Source organism: Filicampus tigris, chromosome 7 (assembly GCF_054856515.1).
Source record: "Filicampus tigris isolate MCC_2025a chromosome 7, RoL_Ftig_1.0, whole genome shotgun sequence".
Classification (NCBI taxonomy): domain Eukaryota; kingdom Metazoa; phylum Chordata; class Actinopteri; order Syngnathiformes; family Syngnathidae; genus Filicampus; species Filicampus tigris.
The window spans coordinates 256,023-275,000 of NC_141223.1; the positions used below are offsets into that span (position 1 = coordinate 256,023).

At 50.0% G+C, this 18,978-nt stretch overlaps 3 protein-coding genes across 5 annotated transcripts in view; 1 reads left to right on the forward strand and 2 right to left on the reverse strand.

The window, feature by feature from the left end:
• Positions 1 to 2,564: 2,564 nt before the first annotated feature.
• LOC147144219 (uncharacterized) lies at positions 2,565 to 6,297 on the reverse strand. Of its 3 annotated transcripts, none has more exons than XM_086035214.1 (3): positions 5,857 to 6,101; positions 4,444 to 4,563; positions 2,565 to 4,366 (listed from the first exon to the last, which is right to left on the reverse strand). In XM_086035214.1, the coding sequence occupies exon 3, from the start codon at positions 4,295 to 4,297 to the stop codon at positions 3,026 to 3,028; it is 1,272 nt and encodes a 423-aa protein (XP_085891340.1). In that variant the 5' UTR covers positions 4,298 to 4,366; positions 4,444 to 4,563; positions 5,857 to 6,101; the 3' UTR covers positions 2,565 to 3,025. The 3 variants fall into 3 exon arrangements, with proteins under 3 accessions (XP_085891340.1, XP_085891341.1, XP_085891339.1); XM_086035215.1 differs by lacking the exon at positions 5,857 to 6,101 and adding an exon at positions 5,610 to 5,838; XM_086035213.1 differs by having other exon boundaries at positions 2,565 to 4,563; positions 5,857 to 6,297.
• Positions 6,298 to 8,669: 2,372 nt separating this feature from the next.
• polr2d (RNA polymerase II subunit D) lies at positions 8,670 to 11,495 on the forward strand. Its single transcript, XM_086035222.1, has 4 exons — positions 8,670 to 8,838; positions 9,136 to 9,316; positions 11,149 to 11,244; positions 11,321 to 11,495. The coding sequence occupies exons 1-4, from the start codon at positions 8,766 to 8,768 to the stop codon at positions 11,397 to 11,399; spliced, it is 429 nt and encodes a 142-aa protein (XP_085891348.1). The 5' UTR covers positions 8,670 to 8,765; the 3' UTR covers positions 11,400 to 11,495.
• A 2,051-nt stretch (positions 11,496 to 13,546) lies between these two features.
• Positions 13,547 to 18,978, reverse strand: part of abcf3 (ATP-binding cassette, sub-family F (GCN20), member 3) — a 14,385-nt gene continuing 8,953 nt past the window's right edge. Inside the window, exons 14-21 of the mRNA XM_086035193.1 lie at positions 18,204 to 18,280; positions 18,096 to 18,140; positions 17,888 to 18,020; positions 17,532 to 17,620; positions 16,663 to 16,754; positions 16,453 to 16,585; positions 16,296 to 16,383; positions 13,547 to 13,925 (exon numbers count right to left, since the gene is read on the reverse strand). Of these exons, the coding sequence (XP_085891319.1) occupies positions 13,767 to 13,925; positions 16,296 to 16,383; positions 16,453 to 16,585; positions 16,663 to 16,754; positions 17,532 to 17,620; positions 17,888 to 18,020; positions 18,096 to 18,140; positions 18,204 to 18,280 (816 nt within the window). The 3' untranslated portion in view covers positions 13,547 to 13,766. The remainder of the gene's footprint in view (positions 13,926 to 16,295; positions 16,384 to 16,452; positions 16,586 to 16,662; positions 16,755 to 17,531; positions 17,621 to 17,887; positions 18,021 to 18,095; positions 18,141 to 18,203; positions 18,281 to 18,978) is intronic.

The following is an 18,978-nucleotide window of genomic DNA, read 5'->3' on the forward strand; positions in this document are numbered from 1 at the left end:
AGAAGAAGCTGAACACAATTTTACAGTAACACACAAACGATAAGAAAGCAAAGCAAACGTCCGTTGGCCTTTTGAGCACAAACGGCGCAGCGACACACATAGACCGAGACCCAAACAACACTCAGGCATATAATCTTGATCGTGTCAACAATAGGGATGGATTGACTATCGTCCGGGCTCCGATATTCTGCGTTTCGTTCAAAATCCGATGGCCGATAAATCCATTTCAAACTGTGTTAACTTCAAGGAACTATTCATTTTCCATTTTCAGTTCACTTTAGAAGAGATTCTACTGACCCTGGGAACACTTTTTGTTCTTGTTTGAAATCAAAGAGTGAAAAGTGAAATTTGAACGTTTCTGTCCTGTTGTTACATTTTGGAGGACTTTATTTTCTGCACAAAACTATATGGAGCTATCATTTACATTTCGTTTTTACTCCAGAGAGATATAGATAGATCTATCTATCTATATATATTGATATAGGCAAACTACAAATCAACATGATGCAAATCTGAAAACTTGTTCAATAACCATATGCTGAAAGACGTTTCAATAAAGTTAAGAGTTTACTTTTTCTTTTAGATTTTGGCACCAATATTTTCCTTGTTGCTGAAAATGAATATCGGCTACAAATCTCGGTGATCGGCCTCGCCGACGACAACTAATCGGTATCGGTATAGGCCCTGAAAAAACAGTCCATCGCTCGGTCTATCGCGAGTTGAAAACGTGTGACTGAGTAGTCGGGATGATCAATACGATAAGACTCATGATGCATCCGATTGATAGAGCTCTTTTCTGGACACTCCGAGACACTCCTTTCTGATGAATGCATGATTCCGGCGCCCACGCATTCACGCTTTGGTGGCGGTCAGCGACGCACGTAGCCGCAGCTGCCTCGCTTGGGGCGGAAGCGCGGCCGCCAGCCAGCCAGCCAGCGTGCGCCTTCCGCCGCCGGCAAACACTCACAGCCAGCCGCGCGCCGGCAAGCTGGCTCAAGCGTCTCGCCAGCGGGAACACCACGACACGTGACTCGGACGGAGCGGGACTCCGACCGCCGACCCTCCGCTTCCTACGTCCCGCGCCGCCGCTGCCCCAAGGGCAGGGACGGTCAAAAAGGAAGTGTACGCGCACACGTACAAATGATTTCATTCACGTTATTTCGCAAAGACAAATCAATATTGCAAAATATGGCCGCAATGTTATTTTAGGAGGAGAACCAAAGACTTTCACTTCCGGGTCGTCGCTTTCAGCGCACGACGGCGCCACAGACGGTTTGGAGAGATTTTGACGCTCTGGAGATGTCCCGGACAAAAGGACATGCTTGGCATGCAAAGGGATAAGGTATGTCCTAAATGTTCCAGGGTAGCTAACAAAACTATATTGCTCTTACAGCTTTTTCCTGGTCGGGGGAAATGGGCGTCCGCTAGAGGGCGGACTACACCTGCGAGAACAATACTGCAGGGAACGCACATGAGAAAGAGCACCGTACGGTGTTGCGCGGGCTGTTGGAGAAGGGCCTTTTCTTCAACGCTGGCCTTTCTTTTGATAAGACGCCGACACAGGGCGTCCGTGGCTATTTGACCCGCTTAGGGACCATTAAACGGACGGACGGAACCCCCCTTGCGCCCTTGCTCAGTCCGTCCCTTTCCAAAACAACGTCCGGTCCTCTGAGCTCAAAACGGGCGTCCGTCTGTGCTGCCGCTTACCTTTCAGTTCTGACACGGAGGCCGCGGCGCGGCGCGGCGCGGATTCTTCCCCCGGGCGGCGTCGCGGCGATCGGGCAACAGCGGGACGACCACCGGCGTCACCGGCAAACATGGACGTGGCTCTGGCGTTCGGTACCGGATGGGACACCCGACCGTTGCAACTCCGCCGCGGGAGACGCTTTTGCTCATGCATGCGTGGTATGCGGCCATCGCGGAGCTTCCGGTTGGGGCCATTTCAGCACCGGCCACTCGTCCACGATGTCGCTGTAAAGGAGACGTTTGCCGGCATCTGCCGCTTTGACTTTGGAAATCACAAGGATGGCCCGAGATCTCCGGGAACTCCTCCAGGTCCAGAAAGTCAAAAGCCTGCCACGGTTGGTCTTGAGCCACGGGCGCAGCTCGTTTACCCGCCGCTTGATCGGAAGTACCTGTGGCTTTTTTTTTTTTTTAGCAAAATGACTCATGACTCATTTTAGAACCAAAAGACGTTTCTATTTTAACATCTGCATTATGTCCTTGTTACAAAGAGTAACTTGACCCCAACAACCTTTTTGGACTTTTTAAAGGTACATTTTTGTCTTACCAGTGTTTTGTTCAAACCTGAACATAAATAAATGGACAATAGAGTTGACTGTTACCATTACAAATCCTTTTGTGATCAAAATTTCGATATCTAGCTTTTATTAATTTCAAACCGATGCATATTTTGAAGCGGATTTTCGATAAATAGTTACATCCCTACTTTGGGCCAATAAAAATACTCAACCCCCCCCATAAATGATGGCAATTCCATATCTTTTATCCAATTCATCAATTTAAAATCAATGGATAATACATTTCAATCAGTCAGAAAAAAATCATGGGAACGATTTTTTAATCCAACATTGCATTTTTGAGGAAAAAAAGGCCCGATGAATGGATAGTTGCATGTCAACTTGGTCTGCTGACTTCTGAAATCACAACTGCCCTCCTCGCAAGCGTTAATCATCATCATCGTCGTCGTCGTCGTCGCAATGGTGGACACTTAGCAGTTGAGCTTAGCCGGCGCGCTGGGTGCCAGCAGGAAGCCGAGAGCCGCTAATGTGTCGACAAAAGTCGATTTTGCCTAGCCAGACCTTTGCCCCAGCACGCAAACGCACGTGAACCATCGCGTGACTCCGCCCACCCCCCCAGTGCTTGGGAACATCCGAGACAAGTCTTTCTCCTCTCTGCGCCAAGATGGTTACGAGGCGAGTCCATGGCGGCGTCCGCCACGCACGTTTGCGCCGCCGAGTCCTCGCGCATCCCAAAATCATCATTACATGGATCTTATTTCAGTTTATCGGTAGGCACGATGAAGAGCGCAAGCAGAGTTCCGAGGCGGGCCTGCGGCCGATCCGCCCGTCGGGTCCACGTCGGCATCCGGAAAGCCGGCCACCGCAAAGTCCCGCCCCGCGAGGAAGTCCGAGTCTGATGCCATCTCGGGGTGTCCGGGAAGACTTTCTTTGCCCAATCGGTACTTGGCTCCTAGGACGCGGCCCACTTGGAAGCCCGCCGGGATCTGGCTCCCGCTCCACGGCGAGTTCAGGCAGTCACCGTCGGCGTAAGGCCCGGGGGGGCCGACCGGGGAAGGCGGTCCGGGCGGGTCCGCCCGCGCAGGCCTGCAGAGGTAGCCCAAGGTCCGGGCGGGGACGGTGCTCTCCGCCGTGCCATCCAAGCGGAGGTTCTTGCAGGGGCGCACCCCCTCGGGGGGCGGGCGAGGCTGGCTCCAGACACACTGCCGGTGGACGTGGACGGCGTCCGCAGGGAAAGCGACCACCGCGTTAGCCACGGCCGGGCCCGGCCGCGATCGGATAGCGGCGCCGAGGGGCGGAGCCGGCAGCATGTCAGGGGGTCCCGGCGCCGACACCCTGGAGCTGGCGTTGATGAGCAGGTTCCGACTGATGGGGCTGGGGTTGGCGATCTGGCCCTCGCACACCGAGGTGGCGCCGGCCCCGGCGCGGGCCTGACACAATTGGTTGATTTGATGCACGATGCTGCTCAGGTCGCCGCCCCGCTGCTGCAAACTGGCGGCCATGGACAGCGGGATGGTGGAGGTGGACACCGTCACGTTGGGAGGCGCGTCCGAGTCCGGGAGCTTGCGGGGACCGTAAGCAGCCTGCTGGAGGCCGCTGGACAAGACTCCCGGAGTCTGGAGAGCGCCGGGTACAGCGCCGGGTGTCTGCGGGTGCGGCGGATGAAGGGCGCCCGACATCTGGAGACTGCCGGACATGGTTCGTCGAGGATGAAGGCCACCTGGTAAGACTCCCGGAGTTTGGGAGTGGGGTGGCCGGATTCCGCCCTGGCCGCACATTAGCAGAGCCGCTTCCGACATGTGGCGCAGGTCCGCGGGGGTGGCGGCCAGCAAGCTGTGAGGCGGGGGCGGCGCCTGATGCTTGAGCACGGGCACGCACGCCGCACCCGCCGGCGCCGCCCCGCGATGCTGTTGCAGCGGGTCGCGGACGAACCGGCGGTGATGCGGCGGCGGCCCGCGGGTCTGGCGCGAGGAGGCGGGTCCAGTCAGGCCGTGCGGGTGAAAAGGCGCCTCCTCGTGGCCGGCGTACGGGTTCATGTGGGCGCGGTGGTTTCAGCTGTGGCTAAGCGTCTTAGCAAAAGCGCCCAAGTCAACCGGGGCCCACCGCTACACGGGGCACAAGGCACGCGTTGGAACAGCGGCCACCCGACCGGAGGAAACTTGCGGCCGGACGGCGTGCTCACATTTCTCCGGTTGGAAGTTCTTCAGACACGAGAGGAGCGAGGCCGAGAAGCGTGCCGGCGCCTCGACATTTGGCGACGGGCGCGTCGCCGGGCGACGTTGGCCTCCGCACGGCTCCTCGCCTGCAAGTGGACAGCATATGCGTCAGCAAAACTGCGGCCGGATCGGAGGGAAGGTGGAGTTGCCAGTGTGACGACGACATCTTTGGCATGCAAAAACGTACGTGTAGGCTAAACGCTAAAAACAAACAGTAGCAGTTTTCCCATAAAGCCACAGTGTAGTGACGAAGAAGAACACCATAAAAACGACTGATAAACCATGTTTACTTACTTCATTTTCAAACGTATTGGGATAATGTAGACTAGTGCTTGAATAAATAACCCTATTTTTTACTTGCACCATAGGTCAAGAGCGTACGTTCACTCGAAAGTATTTGCAACTGCGTTCGAACGCGTTTGCCATTGAAAAATGTTTCGTCCACGTTGACAACGCCCGCTTGCGTCTGATAGCAATACTGCTCATTTTCTCCATTTTACATGCGGTCCTTTTGTTCCAACACACAAAGTTGGTGTCAAAAGTGATGACCGGGAAGCTGCAGGTCATGAGTGGCACGCGCTAAAGTCAATGTTAGAGCCCCTCGAAAGGCGAAGGAGACGTTAGCATCCATTGTGGGAGCGCTATTCCTTCAAATAAAAGGCCACACACAAATGCTGTGGAAACACATACACACAGGTAAGATACAGTTACACCACATGGTCTGTATACTTTGTTTCCACCCATACTTTTGTCTGCCTATTTTGTAACGTGAATTGTTAAAGATTGTTGCCAAAACAAAAAACAAAAACAAATCAAGACAAATAAAGAAGGCAAGTGGCTCGCCGAGTAGGGACACGTGGTCATCATCGTCACGATGATGATGACGCAGAAAACACAGCAAACTATGTTGTACTTTGTTCTGTATAAATAAAATAAGATATTTGGATTGTAAAAAAAGAAGAAAAAAAGCATATGCTGTAACAGCAAGCCAACACAAATGTCGGCAATACGTCACTTTTGGGTGCGTTCGTAAGTTTAGCCTGACACCACTCTGAGACTGAGTGTGTGCGCGTGTTCCAAGAGGCACAGCGCGCTGCGCTCCATTCTCATTCATTTCCGAACTCGTACTGGCCTGTTTTGCACCTGGACAGCCTGACGCACTGGGCTCCGGCTCCCCAGTCGGAACGCCTTCACCGGGGCACGAAGAGCGCATTTGATTCAACGCTCCCGAGCGGTCGGAGTGACACAGTGTGTGCGGCTCAGAGGTTGTTTCCGAACACACCCTTTGTCTTCGCTCTTTGTGTTAGGCTACAGCTAGGCTAGTGCTAGCCACGAGCTAACGAGCGTGCCAAACGGCGTCCAGAGTGTCGAGTACTTACGCTCCTCGCCTCTAGCGACGTGACACGCTCGTCTTGCGGAAGTCCGACGACAACATTCTCGACTTGAGTCCAATCGGCGACAAAGTGCCCGCTTGGTAACCAGCTAGCCGCACCGCTCACTTGCTGTGTGGCGCTCACTGCGCATGCACAGTACCCGAGGAGGGCCACCTCCCAGCTGAGCCAACAGTCAGCCACAGCCAGGCGCCCGCAGAGATGCCTGAGCAATAATCAGCGTCGCCACCATGAACGCCCTACAAGCAAAAAAAAAAAGGTTACACGACGACATTCATCTCGCCCAACAACATTACGACCAACCTCCGTTCCTCCTTCACAATTTAGCGACAGAAAAAGTTACAGACGGACGAAAAAGCTGGGCTCAAATTGTACATTTCTTGAGCACATTTATTTTGCCAGTGTTGGAACGAGGAAACAGACACTGGACACCTCGAACATGGGATCAGACGGGCAAAAGTCATTTTCGAGTCACTGTCACTTTTTTTTTTTTTTTTAATCAACAAACTAAACACAGTTATTAATACATACATAATACGCAGACAAAAGAAAAAAGAAGAGCCATGGGGATTTTTAAAAAATCGAAATAGATAACATATAGCAGCAGTCTTTTAATCGGTTTCATATTTTTAGAATCCAGAATGAAATGTATATTCCGGTACTGGTTTCTGCCTCGAGAATTAAGAAGAGAGGTTTTGAGTGACTAAATTTGGGTTTGTGGATATGGAATTTTGCTAGAATAATTATGACATTTATAATAAACACTAGCTAACTTACCATCGTTATTGAAGAAACCAAACAGTACATTTTTCCAACAAAGAGTAAATCAAGAGTCAATATTATCAATGACAAATCGAGGTATAGCTTTCCAAAACTTGACGGTATATGGACCGTGCCAGAATAGGTGAATCAACGTTTCAGGAGACATCGTACAAAATAAACAATCAACACAAATACCTGTTACTTTGGAGTATTATGTTTACATACTAAAGATCAAGCTAAAAGCATTTATTTGTGGAAATTGCATAAAGCCAAGGGATTATTTTCTATTTCGTACTCACATAAAAGTATAAAGTTAAGACCTCCAATTTGAGCAAATATATAAGTAGGAATGAAGTTCCAAATAGATGTAGGGTTGTCCAAAAATGGTTTTATCCAATTCAATTTAAATGTATTGTTTAGGGTAGTAAAGTCAAGGAAGTTCAATCCACCAGACCTTTTCACATAATGAGTCTTGTTTCTCCATAAGACATCAAAAAGTATTTTGCTTGCCCTATTTGATGAGCCAGGGGGCCATCACGTCCATATTCACTAGTTTCCTCTTCAGTTTTAAAAATATATAAATATATATATTTCTTTCTAGCTGGGTTTTTACTCAACGTGCGGTGTGCGGCAGGTCTTGCGTTTTTGAAAAACACTTTACAAGAAACGAAGCTTTAAAACGCCAGTACAATTTTTACTTTGTTCCTTACTGTTTAAGTTTGTTCCTTGTGTTGTTCACCACAGAGGTCAACATCAAAGTAAAAGGCTATTGCATTGGCATCAATGACGCAATGCATTATTTGGTAAGCTTTATTTTGAAGTTAGCCATTGCGGAGGTGGTGTGTTCGTCGAGTACGTTTGCAAAGCGCTCCCATATGCGACTTATGTGAACCATGAGGGTTTTCAACTTTCTCTGCCGCTATTACAGTGAATGCGTACTAATTAAGTGGACTTAATGTGAACGCGCACAGTGTTTATTCACCAACCATTCTGCGGATCGCGCCCGGCTGGCTTATTAAGTACACTTGCTCATTAAATTGTATCGCGACGCTTAGTAGACAAAATGAGCAGCCGGATCACATTCAGTAAACAAAATTTCCCCGTTTAATCTGTTCTTTTAAGGTAGCAACTCCAGCTGAGGGTTCCGCACCATGCCTGAGCAAACCATACACCATTCCCCGCATTGTGATTTCCAGTAGTTGATATCATTTGCACCAGAGTGAGTTTTTTTGTAAATAGACCAGATCAATCTCACTGTTTGGCGAAAAGAAACAAGGCCTTGCGTTTAGTAGTATTTCTAAACCCCTCGCATTTAAAGAAAGATATGGTGGGTTGTCGCTTGAGCCCTGCCGAGCATCTGTGATGTCATTTTTAGTCGACATAAGTGACCAAATGGCCGCCCCCTGAGATGGATAAAAAGGGGTGCGTTTCTCATACTCCACAAATGCAACATTCATCAGAATGCTTTGTTTCAACTAGTGGGTCTGCATAGAACATGTTCTTGAAAAAATATGTTTGGGTTGAGTTCCATTTTAAGACAATGAGGTTTTGTATTTAGAAAAAATGTATAAAAAAATTCATTGTCTTAAGAAGAAGAAGAGAAAAAAAACGAATTATTGAACCAATGAGAAGACAAGGGGAACTCAACCACGTAAAAGGAGAGGTCGCTAATCAGAATTAGCCCTACTGTCCGACTTCTGATTGGTGAAGAATTGTGGCACAATCATAACGCCTGCATCGCAAGCGTGAATCAGCGTTTTGTACGAGAAGAAAGCGTAAAAAACAAATGTTGTGCTTGCATGTGGACGGTTTTGTGCACGCGAAACACATGTTTGAACGCACAAAGCATGCTTTTGTACGCGGTATTTCACATTACATACACGCGAAACACATTTTTGACATTACGCTGACGTAATTGCGGCATCAATCTAACGTTATAGAGCTGAACGTGGCCGGCTGCCACTTGGGCCCGATGCGCGCAAGTGTGGCAGAGTGGACGCCGGCCGCCTGGTGGCGCCAACGCATCTGGAACGAGGCGGAAGCCGTCGTCGACTTAACGACGGCCTTTCCGCTTTTTGTCCGTCGTCTTGTGTTGCTCGTGTTTGTTCCTTCACGTCGGCGTCGCTCTTCGTCGGATGGCGGCCGCGGGCTCGGCCCCGCATGTCGGCGATGTGGAAGAAGACGCCTCGCAGCTGCTCTTTCCCAAAGGTTTGACTCGACGTCTTCTCCATTTGTGTGTGCGACGATACGCCTGCTTTCTCCCCCTTCGGTTTCAGTTCAGTTCAGGGGGGGCGCGCGCGCGCGCGCTTTTTTCACGGGTATTCTCCGAAACAACAACACGCTAACTTGAAGTGTCTCGGCTTTTGCACGAATGTATTGAACACGCACGCACGCACGCACGCACAGTACCGTAAACGAGTCCCTGTTTGTTTCGTATTTGAAAATATGTGTATGGATTAGATAGTTGAAAGCATTAGATCGCTCTACCTCGGGTCTACCTTTCAGAGTTTGAGAATTCCGAGACGCTGCTGAACTCGGAGGTGCGCATGTTGCTGGAGCACCGCAAGCAGCAGAACGAGAGCGCCGAGGACGAGCAGGAGCTCTCCGAGGTCTTCATGAAGACGCTCAACTACACCGTGCGCTTCAGCCGCTTCAAGAACCGAGAGACCATCACAGCCGTGCGCAGGTCCCGTGACAAACGCAAAGCCACACCGGCCTTCCTCCCCAACTTCGCAGCCACACTGTTTCAGTTTGGGGGTGGGGCGTGGTCATTTGTCACACCAACGTAGTCGTGCTGATCACATGTGCTTTTCAGATCCACAGATGTCCATGATTTCCACGTGTTTTTTAGTTCCCCCAAGGTATGCGCCATTTATGCGTTCGTTCATGTAGTGTGTGCGCATTTAGCAAGACTCGTCATCGGTAAATATTCAAACTTGCGTGTGAATTGTTCAGTGTGCGTTTGTGGATCAGCGCTTGATCTCGAGATAATCGTCACGCCGCGGCCATTGTGCTCATTATAAAGGGGCGTTATTCATGGAGACACTTATTTCCTAATTTCTCCCTAATGTATTGATGATATAGAAAATGACAACTATTTTCATTTTCCTGATTAAAAAAAAAATACATAAAATGAACTTGTGAGTGAAAACACGGTCATCCCGGCCCCACTGTCACTTTAAAAATTGAAAAACGGAAAACAAGCCATTACGTAATCTGATGCGTTTATTCAACACAAGTCGGGGAAACAAAATACGAACGCGATTAGTTTCCCTCGAGCTTGCTTTGCCGTGAAGATGGAAGATGTCGCTCGTCTGCTTCTACGCCGCCGCCGTCGCAGCGGTGGCAAAGATGTTTCCCTACGTCCGTGAAAAGCGGTTCAGAGAAAAGCTTTCTGTCCATATGTGACTTATTGGAAGTCTTGTCAGCGATAAGCTAGAAAAAAAACATATGGTCAATTCCTAACACGTTACTTGTCACTGCAAAGACTTCACTTTCAAATGGGTAATGTGTTTTATTTCAGAAGGCAAAGAAGTGGTGTAATTTTCATTATAAATGTGTTACTCAAACAATTTTGTGTGTGCTTGCACTTTAGAATACAAAACATATTTACAAATGTTCACACAACAGACATGCGTAAATCACACATCTGCGGATCTGAAAAATGTGAAGGACCCGCATATATTTGTGGATCTCAAAAACATGAAAATCACAAACGTTTGGCTCTGGTGTGAAAATAAGTGCAAATCATTTTGAGACAAATCTCTCCATACACCAGAGCACACTTGTCACTACGACTGATTAGAGACTCCGGAGGAAGTGAGGGGTATTACTGCGTCTGGGGAAATTCACTCGTTCCCGCTGGACGGGCCCGTGTCCTGCATGTTTTCTGTCTCCCTGCTGCAACACACCTGATTCAAATGATCATATAATCGGCAAGGTCCACGGGAGCTTGATAACGATCCTGATCATTTGAATCAAGTGGGCTGCAGCAGGGTGACCTAAAACACGCAGGCTAGAGGCCCTCGGGGGCCGGAATTGCTCACCCCTGCGACACACGGTCAACCCGCACCTTGACATCGGCCCATTTTATTTGGGTTAGAGGTTGCCGTCATTGGTGCCGAGAAACTGCATCGGAGTGAGTTGTACAGTTTCATTTGGCAAGATGACCGCTTGGTGCCAAGGAACTTTATTGAAGTTGAGGCGCTTCATTCTGGCAGAAACCAAGGAACTGATGTATGGCTGAAAGTATGCCCAGGACTTCAGGATTTCAGCAAAAAGTATCCCTTTTGCGTCATCCTGTAGCCACAGGAATACGTTGAGTTTAATTTAGATGCACGTTTGGTCGCTTTTTTAAAATTATTTGGGGCCTTTCCCTTTACGCAGCCGGACTATCATGCAAGCTCGCAGAGGTACACCATATTGGCGCTGACCTCTGCTCACCGCACATTCTAAAATGGTTGCCTTAGCAGTGCCAATACTTTGTTGTGAATGTTATGTTTCGCTCTCGGCCGGCAGCCTTCTCCTTCAGAAAAAGCTTCACAAGTTTGAGTTGGCCAGTTTGGCAAACTTGTGCCCCGAAGCGGCCGAGGAAGCAAAGTCCCTGATCCCCAGGTGAGCCCGGACCTCCCGCTCCAATGATTTGTCCATACAATGATTGACCGCCCTGACTGTTTGATTTGCGCGTTAGTTTGGAGGGACGCTTTGAAGATGAGGAGCTGCAGCAGATTCTGGATGACATCCAGACCAAGAGAAGCTTCCAGTACTGACGCCGCCCAGAGGACGGACGGCTGCGGCGCTACCAATGTTGACTCATTTTCCTGCTTAGAATAAAACAAGTAGCTGTCAAATATCAGCATCCTCAAGTCAAACGCCCCATTTGTCATACGGTGGAAGATATGAAATTGAATGTTTCGCTCATTGCCTACTCCCAAATGATTTTTTTATATCATGGACCTAGATGGTTCCTACAATGTCCACTCCAAATCCCTTTGTAGTGAATTGGGGAAAGGAAATGATTGCAAACGACTCATGAATCACGAGATGGCAATTTTGATCTCGTGGCCCGCCATCAGGGCCTGCGTGCGGCTCTGCGTGGCTGGCTTGGGAAAATCCATTCCAAGTGTATGTTTGCCTCCAAAACGTGTATCATGTCTTCTAGCATCAAACTTTTGAACTATCGTCTTTTCCGGACTATACGTCGCTCGAGTCACACCGGCCATAAAATGCATATAATAAAGGAGAAAAAAAACAGAAGTCGCACTGGAGTAGAAGCAGGCCAGCGACACCAAAGCTGCACAATAGCTGAACAAAGTATTTTATTTGCGTTTAATTGTAGTTGTAAAATCGTTGTCGCTGTTGGCCGAAAACCTCGCAAGTCCAAATACGGTCAAAATCCTTTTTTTTTTTTCTTCACAAACCGATTCTAATAGTCCACCCCGACTTTGTGTGTCATTTTTATGCAATTCTACCGAATTTGAAGCGGGGGAAATAGCAAATCAAAAAGCACGATTTCACGGCTGCTCTTGATCGCAACCTGTGTGTGCGCGCGACAATGCGGAAGCTGTGTGGCGTAATGGCCGCCCTCATTTGCTGTCCTTGCTGTGTTTTCCTTTTTTTGTATTGTTTTGTTTTTTTTTGACGTGAAAATAGTAAGGCCAGCTGGATTCCGGCGGCTTGTTTAATATGGATCGATGAAATGCTTTGTTTCCAAAAGACCCCCCTTAATTGTGTGTCGTGTCAAGTCTCCGTTCCCTTTTAATAGGCACTTGATAGATGCGGTTATCGTTTCAGATGGCAGAAAGAAACCGCGGCTCCCAGTGTTTTCTTTTCCGTCGAAATGGCTCTTTGAGTGTAAAAGGTTGCCCGGCGACACCTTCCCTAAAATGGCGACCAAAAAGCCAATATTTGTTTTTCTTCAAGTCTGTGTGTGTTGTCAGTAATCAAAGTCAAAGGTTGAATTGAGGCAACCGGACTCATGATAAAACCCGATGGGCCACGACCTGTGCGAAGGGATGCCGGGACTATGCCGCAGATCGGGGGTGTCAAGCTCGTTTTTGTCGCGGGCCACATCATAGTTACGGAGTCTCTCGGGGGGCCGTTACGATTGTGAACCCCCCCAAATAAACGCGTGATCGCCTTACCATCTAGATACAACAAATGGATGGATGACTAGTTTTGAAATCAGAAGCCAGGAAAAGTTTGTTCAACTCATTTTCAATGAGTTGTTTGTTCCACATCTCTTCAATGTATTTTAAAGGAGGAATTGGTCACAAATGCTTGCAGTATCTCATGTTGTGTTAAATGTGAAGACAATTTTAAAGAAACATGTCAAATCAACTCACGATTTGCCTTTGCGGGCCGGATCTGGCCCCCGGGCCTTGAGTTTGACACCCGGCGTGCCGCGAATGCTCTACAATTTGGCTTGGAAACGTCCAAATCTGTGGAGTGATTCAGATCATTTCAATTCCCCCAAAATGTTGAATTTTCAAAAATCCCCAAATGATTTTTTTCAATTCCACTTACTTGCCCGAATGAAACCATTCCAACTTCACATGGTTCAATTCTTTCCGGCAGTCTCGTGAACAATTGCCACGCCCCAAATTGTCCAACTAAAAGCCCGAAACCAAGGCCAATTTGCACATTGGCCTTTGAGCAAGGTTCAACTACCGTTAGTTAAGGCCAACTCGCTACGAAGCCACGGCGAGCGCGCCCTCCCGAATCGCGAGAGTCAGCGGGACCGTCCGAAAGATTGGAGTTGGCACGCTTTTGGAAAAGGTTCCAAAATGAAACATTCACGATGTTGGGCTAGCGACGTTACGTCGGCGTTTCGACAGCAGCGCACCGCCTCGTGGATGGCCACCTTTGGCTTCCTGAAGGCAAAAGCAGGAAGTGGGGGAGCGCACGTATCGTGATGTGTGTGTGTGTGTCAGGTTTATTTTCTTAGTAAATAGAACATCTGCGCACTCAAATCAACCCAACAATAACAACAGCAAAAGAAAGATCAGAACTTCCCCCCTCTGGAGCGGGTGACCTGAAAAGCAGGAAGTCTCGCGGTCCATCGCTGGCAGGAGGCTTCGACAGCGGCGGTCGGGCGGGTCGTTTTGGGCCGACGGTCCCGACGGGCGGCCGCCTCCTCACAGGTAGCCCTCCCTCTTGAACTGCTCGTGCAAGGCGTCGCGGTACTGGTCGAAGCCGCCGTCCAGGCGACACACTTTGCCGTCCTCGCACACCCACAGCTCTTTGCACACCAGACGGATGAGACGCTCGTCGTGCGACACCAGGATGACGCCGCCCTGCCGCACATGGCCTCCAAATTTAGCCTACGCTCTTGCGCCTTCCACCGCAAGCCAAGTCAAGCGCCGCAAAGGTCCACCCGTTCAAAAGTCAGACCGTTCACAAGTCAGACAACCCACAAGTCAAATCATTCGGAGGCGAAAAGCCACAAAGGTCAAATTCTAGCCAAACACATTTGAGGTCAAAAAACAAACAACATTCAAGTCAAGTACAGCAAAGTTACTGAAGGCCAGGTACGCACTTGAAGATAACGGGGCTGTTTTTGCCCCTTCCTATCCAAGGATGTCTTATTTTGTCCACGACTGTCCTACTAGTTTTGAAATCTTAATTCAATGACAGTACTTTGTTCAATCGTTGCCAAGTTACTGTAAGGTGGGTAACGAAAGATTCTTGCAAAATCTCAAGGTTACCAATTCCACATGGCAATTTCAAATGTTGGTACAGAGGGATTGGATTGGATTTGGGCGGGGCTTCCGGGGATCCGAGCCCCGGGGCCCGCCGGTGTAACAGCCCTGTCCCGGAAGATGATCGCGCGCTCCGAGGTTTGTTGAAAGCGGACCTGTCCCCATAATCGCGGCCGCAACAGCTCGGGTCTGACGAGCTTCAACGTGTTCAGTATTTACCGGCAAAAATCTTTACGCGTGCGGCGAAAGCCGGTGACTCTCGAGTCGGGCATCTGTCAATTGTGACGCCGACGCAACGTAACGTAACGTATGCGGCCGGCCGGCCGGCCGGCCAAGGAACTACGCGGAGGATAAAAATCATCTATGTCCGGCCCGATGTGTTTTTTGATCGAAGAGTGACCGCCGGATGCCGAGAAGCCCGTTTCCAAAGCCGGTCTTTTCTTGCCCACGTCGGCATGTTACCGCGCCGCGGCCCCTCGGGACGCACGCGTGAGCTGGCGTCTTTTGCTTTTGCCAGACTTCTGCCTCGGGCGACTTCATTTGGAGATGGGGCGTGGGACGGAACGCGCTTCATGTGCGAGGCGATGATCGGAGCAGACGGCACACAATACGACCGCAACTTTTTCTGTCTTTACGCCAGCGCTCTGTCACTGACAATCAATCGTTTACCATTTGGAAAATCCTCGGGTGTGTACCGGGCCCAGGTCAAAAGTCAAATCGTTAAAAAGAAGACTAATTCAAAAGTCAAACACTTCCAGAGTCAAACTAACTACAGGCCAACGACATTGTCAAAAGACCTCTAAAGTTCAACATCCCAAAAGTCAAAGGCCTGAAAAGACAACCAATTGAAAAGTCAAACACCCAAAAGTCAAAAAGCTAAAAAGTCCAGGGTCAAACAATCCAAAAGTCAAACCGCTTAAACGTCATACATCCCAGAAGTCAACGCTAGGGATAGACCGATTATCGGCCGGGATGATCATCCACTCCGATATTCAGAGTTTTGACCAATATCGGCATCGGCCTTTTTTAAAAAGTCTGATGGCCGAGAATAAATCAATGTACAACTGTGTTAACTTCAAGGAACTACTTATTTACATTTTAAGTTTACTTTATGAAAGATTCTACTGATTAAAAGCTGTACAATGGCAAACATTTATCATTAAAAAAAAAAAAAGAAAATCAACATGCAAATCTGGAAACTTGTTCAATAACATTATGCTTAAAGGGGCTTAAAGTCAAGCCAAACATATTATTGTTCCAGAATATGTTCTGTGCACGTCCACTCGTTGAAACAAGGCATTCTGATGAATATGGCATTTGGGGAATAAGAATTAATCCACCAGTGTTTAGCCGTCCGTCTCCGGGGGCGGCCATTTTGTCACGTCTGTCGCCTGAAAATGACATCGCAACAGGAAACGACCAATCACGGCTCAGCTTCAGCCAGGTCGGCCATGATCGTTACCCGAGCATTTGTGATGTTATTTTCAGTCGACAGAAGTGACAAAATGGCCACCCCCGGAGATGGCTAAAAATGGCTGGATTTAACTCTTATCCCGCTCACGCAATCTTTATCCGAATGCCTTTGTTTCAACGAGTGGGCTTGCATAGAACATATTCTGGAACAAAAATATGTTTGGCTTGACTTCCACTTCCAACAAAGTTAAACGTTTACATTTTTGTAGAGTTTGACGCCAATATTTTCCTTTTTTTGCAGAAAATGAATATCGGCTCCAAATATCGGCCTCCTTGACTACAAATAATTGGCCTCGGCCCTGGAAAGAAAACATCATCATCTCGGTCAATCTCTAGTCAACACGCAAACATTTGAACCATCAAAAGTCACACATTCCAACGTCCTCATTCTGGAGCCAAAGACGTCAAAAAGGGAGCAACCCGGAAGTCAAACGCCTCAACGGTCAAAGCGGCCGAAAGTCCGAGTAAGTGCAACTGTATTCTCGGACTCACTTTGAACTTGTTGAGCGCGTTGGCGAGCGCCTCGATGGTCTCCATGTCCAGGTGGTTGGTGGGCTCGTCCAGGATGTAGAAGTTGGGGCTGAAAGGGAGGGCGGGCGGACGGCGGCGTCAGAGGGCGGCTTGGGCGGCCGCTCGGCCGGGCACGTACCAGGACATGGTCATCTGGGCGAAGGCCACCCGACTCTTCTGCCCTCCCGACAGGCTGGCGACGGGCCTGGTGGCCAGCTCGCCCGTGATCCCGTAGCCTCCCAGCTGGTGGCGGTACTCCTCCTCCGTCCGCCCTGCCGCCACAAACGCGCCGGTTGGGACACAGTGCCGCCGCCGCCGCCGCCGCCGGACGCCGCCCGCCGCGACCTACCGGGGAACTTGTTGAGCAGCAGCTCCACGGAGCAAACGTTCAGGTCCAGCTGGTCCACGTGGTGCTGACTGAAGTAGCCGATCTTCAGATTCCTGCTGACACGCACATTGGGAATTCTCTTGGTTGAAAACAGTTCAACTGAATTGAAAGGCAAGCAATCAAGTGCCAAGTCCAAGTACGGCCATATGCGCCAAAACGTGATTTCCTCCCAGCCAACGATTCGCAAGCCAACTCGCGGAGATTTGCAAACACAAAACATCATTGACAAACAAGCGCATTTTGTTTTGCACAGACAAGTCCATCCTGCTCCAGAAACCAACGCAGCGGCATGCTTTACACATACAAAACCAACATTTCATCAATCACAATCAATTGTTAACCAATCAGAGTAGGGCTCATTCCGATTGGCTGTTCACGGTGCAATCGTAACTAAGAGGTGGGGAGAAACCGAGGGGGGGGGGGGAATTCAACTGCTTCTCGGCGTCTCAAGGGACAACAATCGCGTTTGGAGGTAAGGTCGGGCCTAAAAAAATCCAGCCAGGCCCGCGCGTATTAAAAGCTGACCCGGCCCGACCGATTAACTAGATTTGCAGGCCCGCGAAGCAAACCCGAAATGTTACATTTGATTTGTGAGGACACAGGAGGAGGAGGAAAGGGAGGGGAGGGGAGGGGAGGGGAGGGGAGGCGTCGGTCAGACCCGGCCGGACAGAGCACTGCTCCGGGAAAAGGGACTGCTGGGCTTTGCAAAACGCAAGCGAGAGGAAATCAGGTTTTTGCCAAGCTTGGGCACCATTCAAAGTGCAACCGAGTGACGGCGCGTACTACGTTAGCGGACGAGAGATGTCCACGCCGTCAGCCGGCCGTCTCACCTGTGAGCTTGGCGGACTCCGCTGACGGGCGTCAGCTCGCCCATCAGAAGCTTGAGGACCGTGCTCTTGCCGGCGCCGTTTTGGCCCACCTGAGGAGAGCCGAAGGCAGCTTTCTTTAGGACAGACAACTCCAAGAAACGCACGCGTCTTGATCGGTCCGTGGCAGGATCGAGGCGTGTGCCTCTGACATGCTGCCGAACACATCAAAGACACCCGCAAGGCGCCTCAAAGACGCGGCGGTAGGAAGACGGACGGCGGCTAAGATGCATCCAAGACACGTCCGCCGCATTGATTGGCGGCAGGTCTGTCAGATGGCGCGCTTAATAAGGCCCGCCAACCGCGCGTAGAAGACGTACGATGCAGACGCGAGACTCCAGGTCGGCGCACAGGTTGAGTCCGGAGAAGAGGCGCCGGTCGGGCGCGTAGTAGAACTCCACCTCGTCTAGCTGCAGGATGGGAGGAGACAGCTTCTCAAAATTGTCCGGAAACCTGACAGGCCAACGAAACGGGTCAAGTCCACTTATCTACTTGTCGAGCGCATCGCGGCGGCTTTGCTCGTCGTACCTTAACGTGACCTCCGCTTCTTTTTCGATGGGCTTCAGTTCAGGCCTGCGAGCAAACGGCGGCGTCACAACACGGCCTCGTACTGTCGGGATGCTCGCGGGCACTTACAATCTTTCCAGCACTTTGAGCTTGCTCTGCACTTGAGCCGCTCGGTTGGCGTTGTAGCGAAACCTGTCAATGAACACCTGAAACCACACAAACAACATTTGCACGCGGTCAACGGGCCGCATGCCGTCCGTCGACTGCTCTACGGTGGCCCCTGCTTGCAAAAATTAGGCCAAACCTGCAAAGTAGAGGTTGATTTTCAAGGGGAGGAGGGCTGCCCTCCGTTAAGCAATTACGACCCCCCGCCGCCCCAAAATCATTTGACATTTCCAAACTGCGAACCAATGCTCTTTGCACACGGGCAGAAGGGCGGACGGACGGGCGGGCGGACGCCACCGAGGAACGCGCCGCTTCGCTCGGAGCGTTGGGGAAACTCAGAACCTTGTTCAAAGGTGCCCTTTGGTCATTGGGAGCGAGTGGCCCAAAAAGAACCGGAGCCCAGTGCGGGCGGTAGAAGCAAAGTCAACCGTTGCGAGAGGACAACTCAACAACCGCGTTCAAGTTTGTCTTTTCATCTTCAAACGGGGAGAAGTCAAAGCCCAAAATTGCTTGACAAGAATATGTTCCGCGCAGCCCCTCTCGTCCAAACGCGGCATTCTGATCAATATTGCGTTTTGCGGAAGAAAAGTTAAGCAGCAAAACGCACCCGCTTTTGTCCACTTCTGCCGACTGTAAATGACATCGCAGTCACATGACATCAGGGCTCAGCTTCAGAAAACCGGTGGGTTGTGATTGCTTGCTGCCCGAGCAACTATGATGACATCTTCCGTCGACACCA

Bases quoted from the DNA above. Each gene is read 5' to 3' on its own strand.
- LOC147144219 (XM_086035213.1), bottom strand. From the start codon at position 4,297: ATGAACCCGTACGCCGGCCACGAGGAGGCGCCTTTTCACCCGCACGGC.
- polr2d (XM_086035222.1), top strand. From the start codon at position 8,766: ATGGCGGCCGCGGGCTCGGCCCCGCATGTCGGCGATGTGGAAGAAGAC. The intron at 8,839-9,135 runs GTTTGACTCGAC...TCTACCTTTCAG, and splicing joins GCAGCTGCTCTTTCCCAAAG to AGTTTGAGAATTCCGAGACG. The intron at 9,317-11,148 runs GTCCCGTGACAA...CTCGGCCGGCAG, and splicing joins ACCATCACAGCCGTGCGCAG to CCTTCTCCTTCAGAAAAAGC.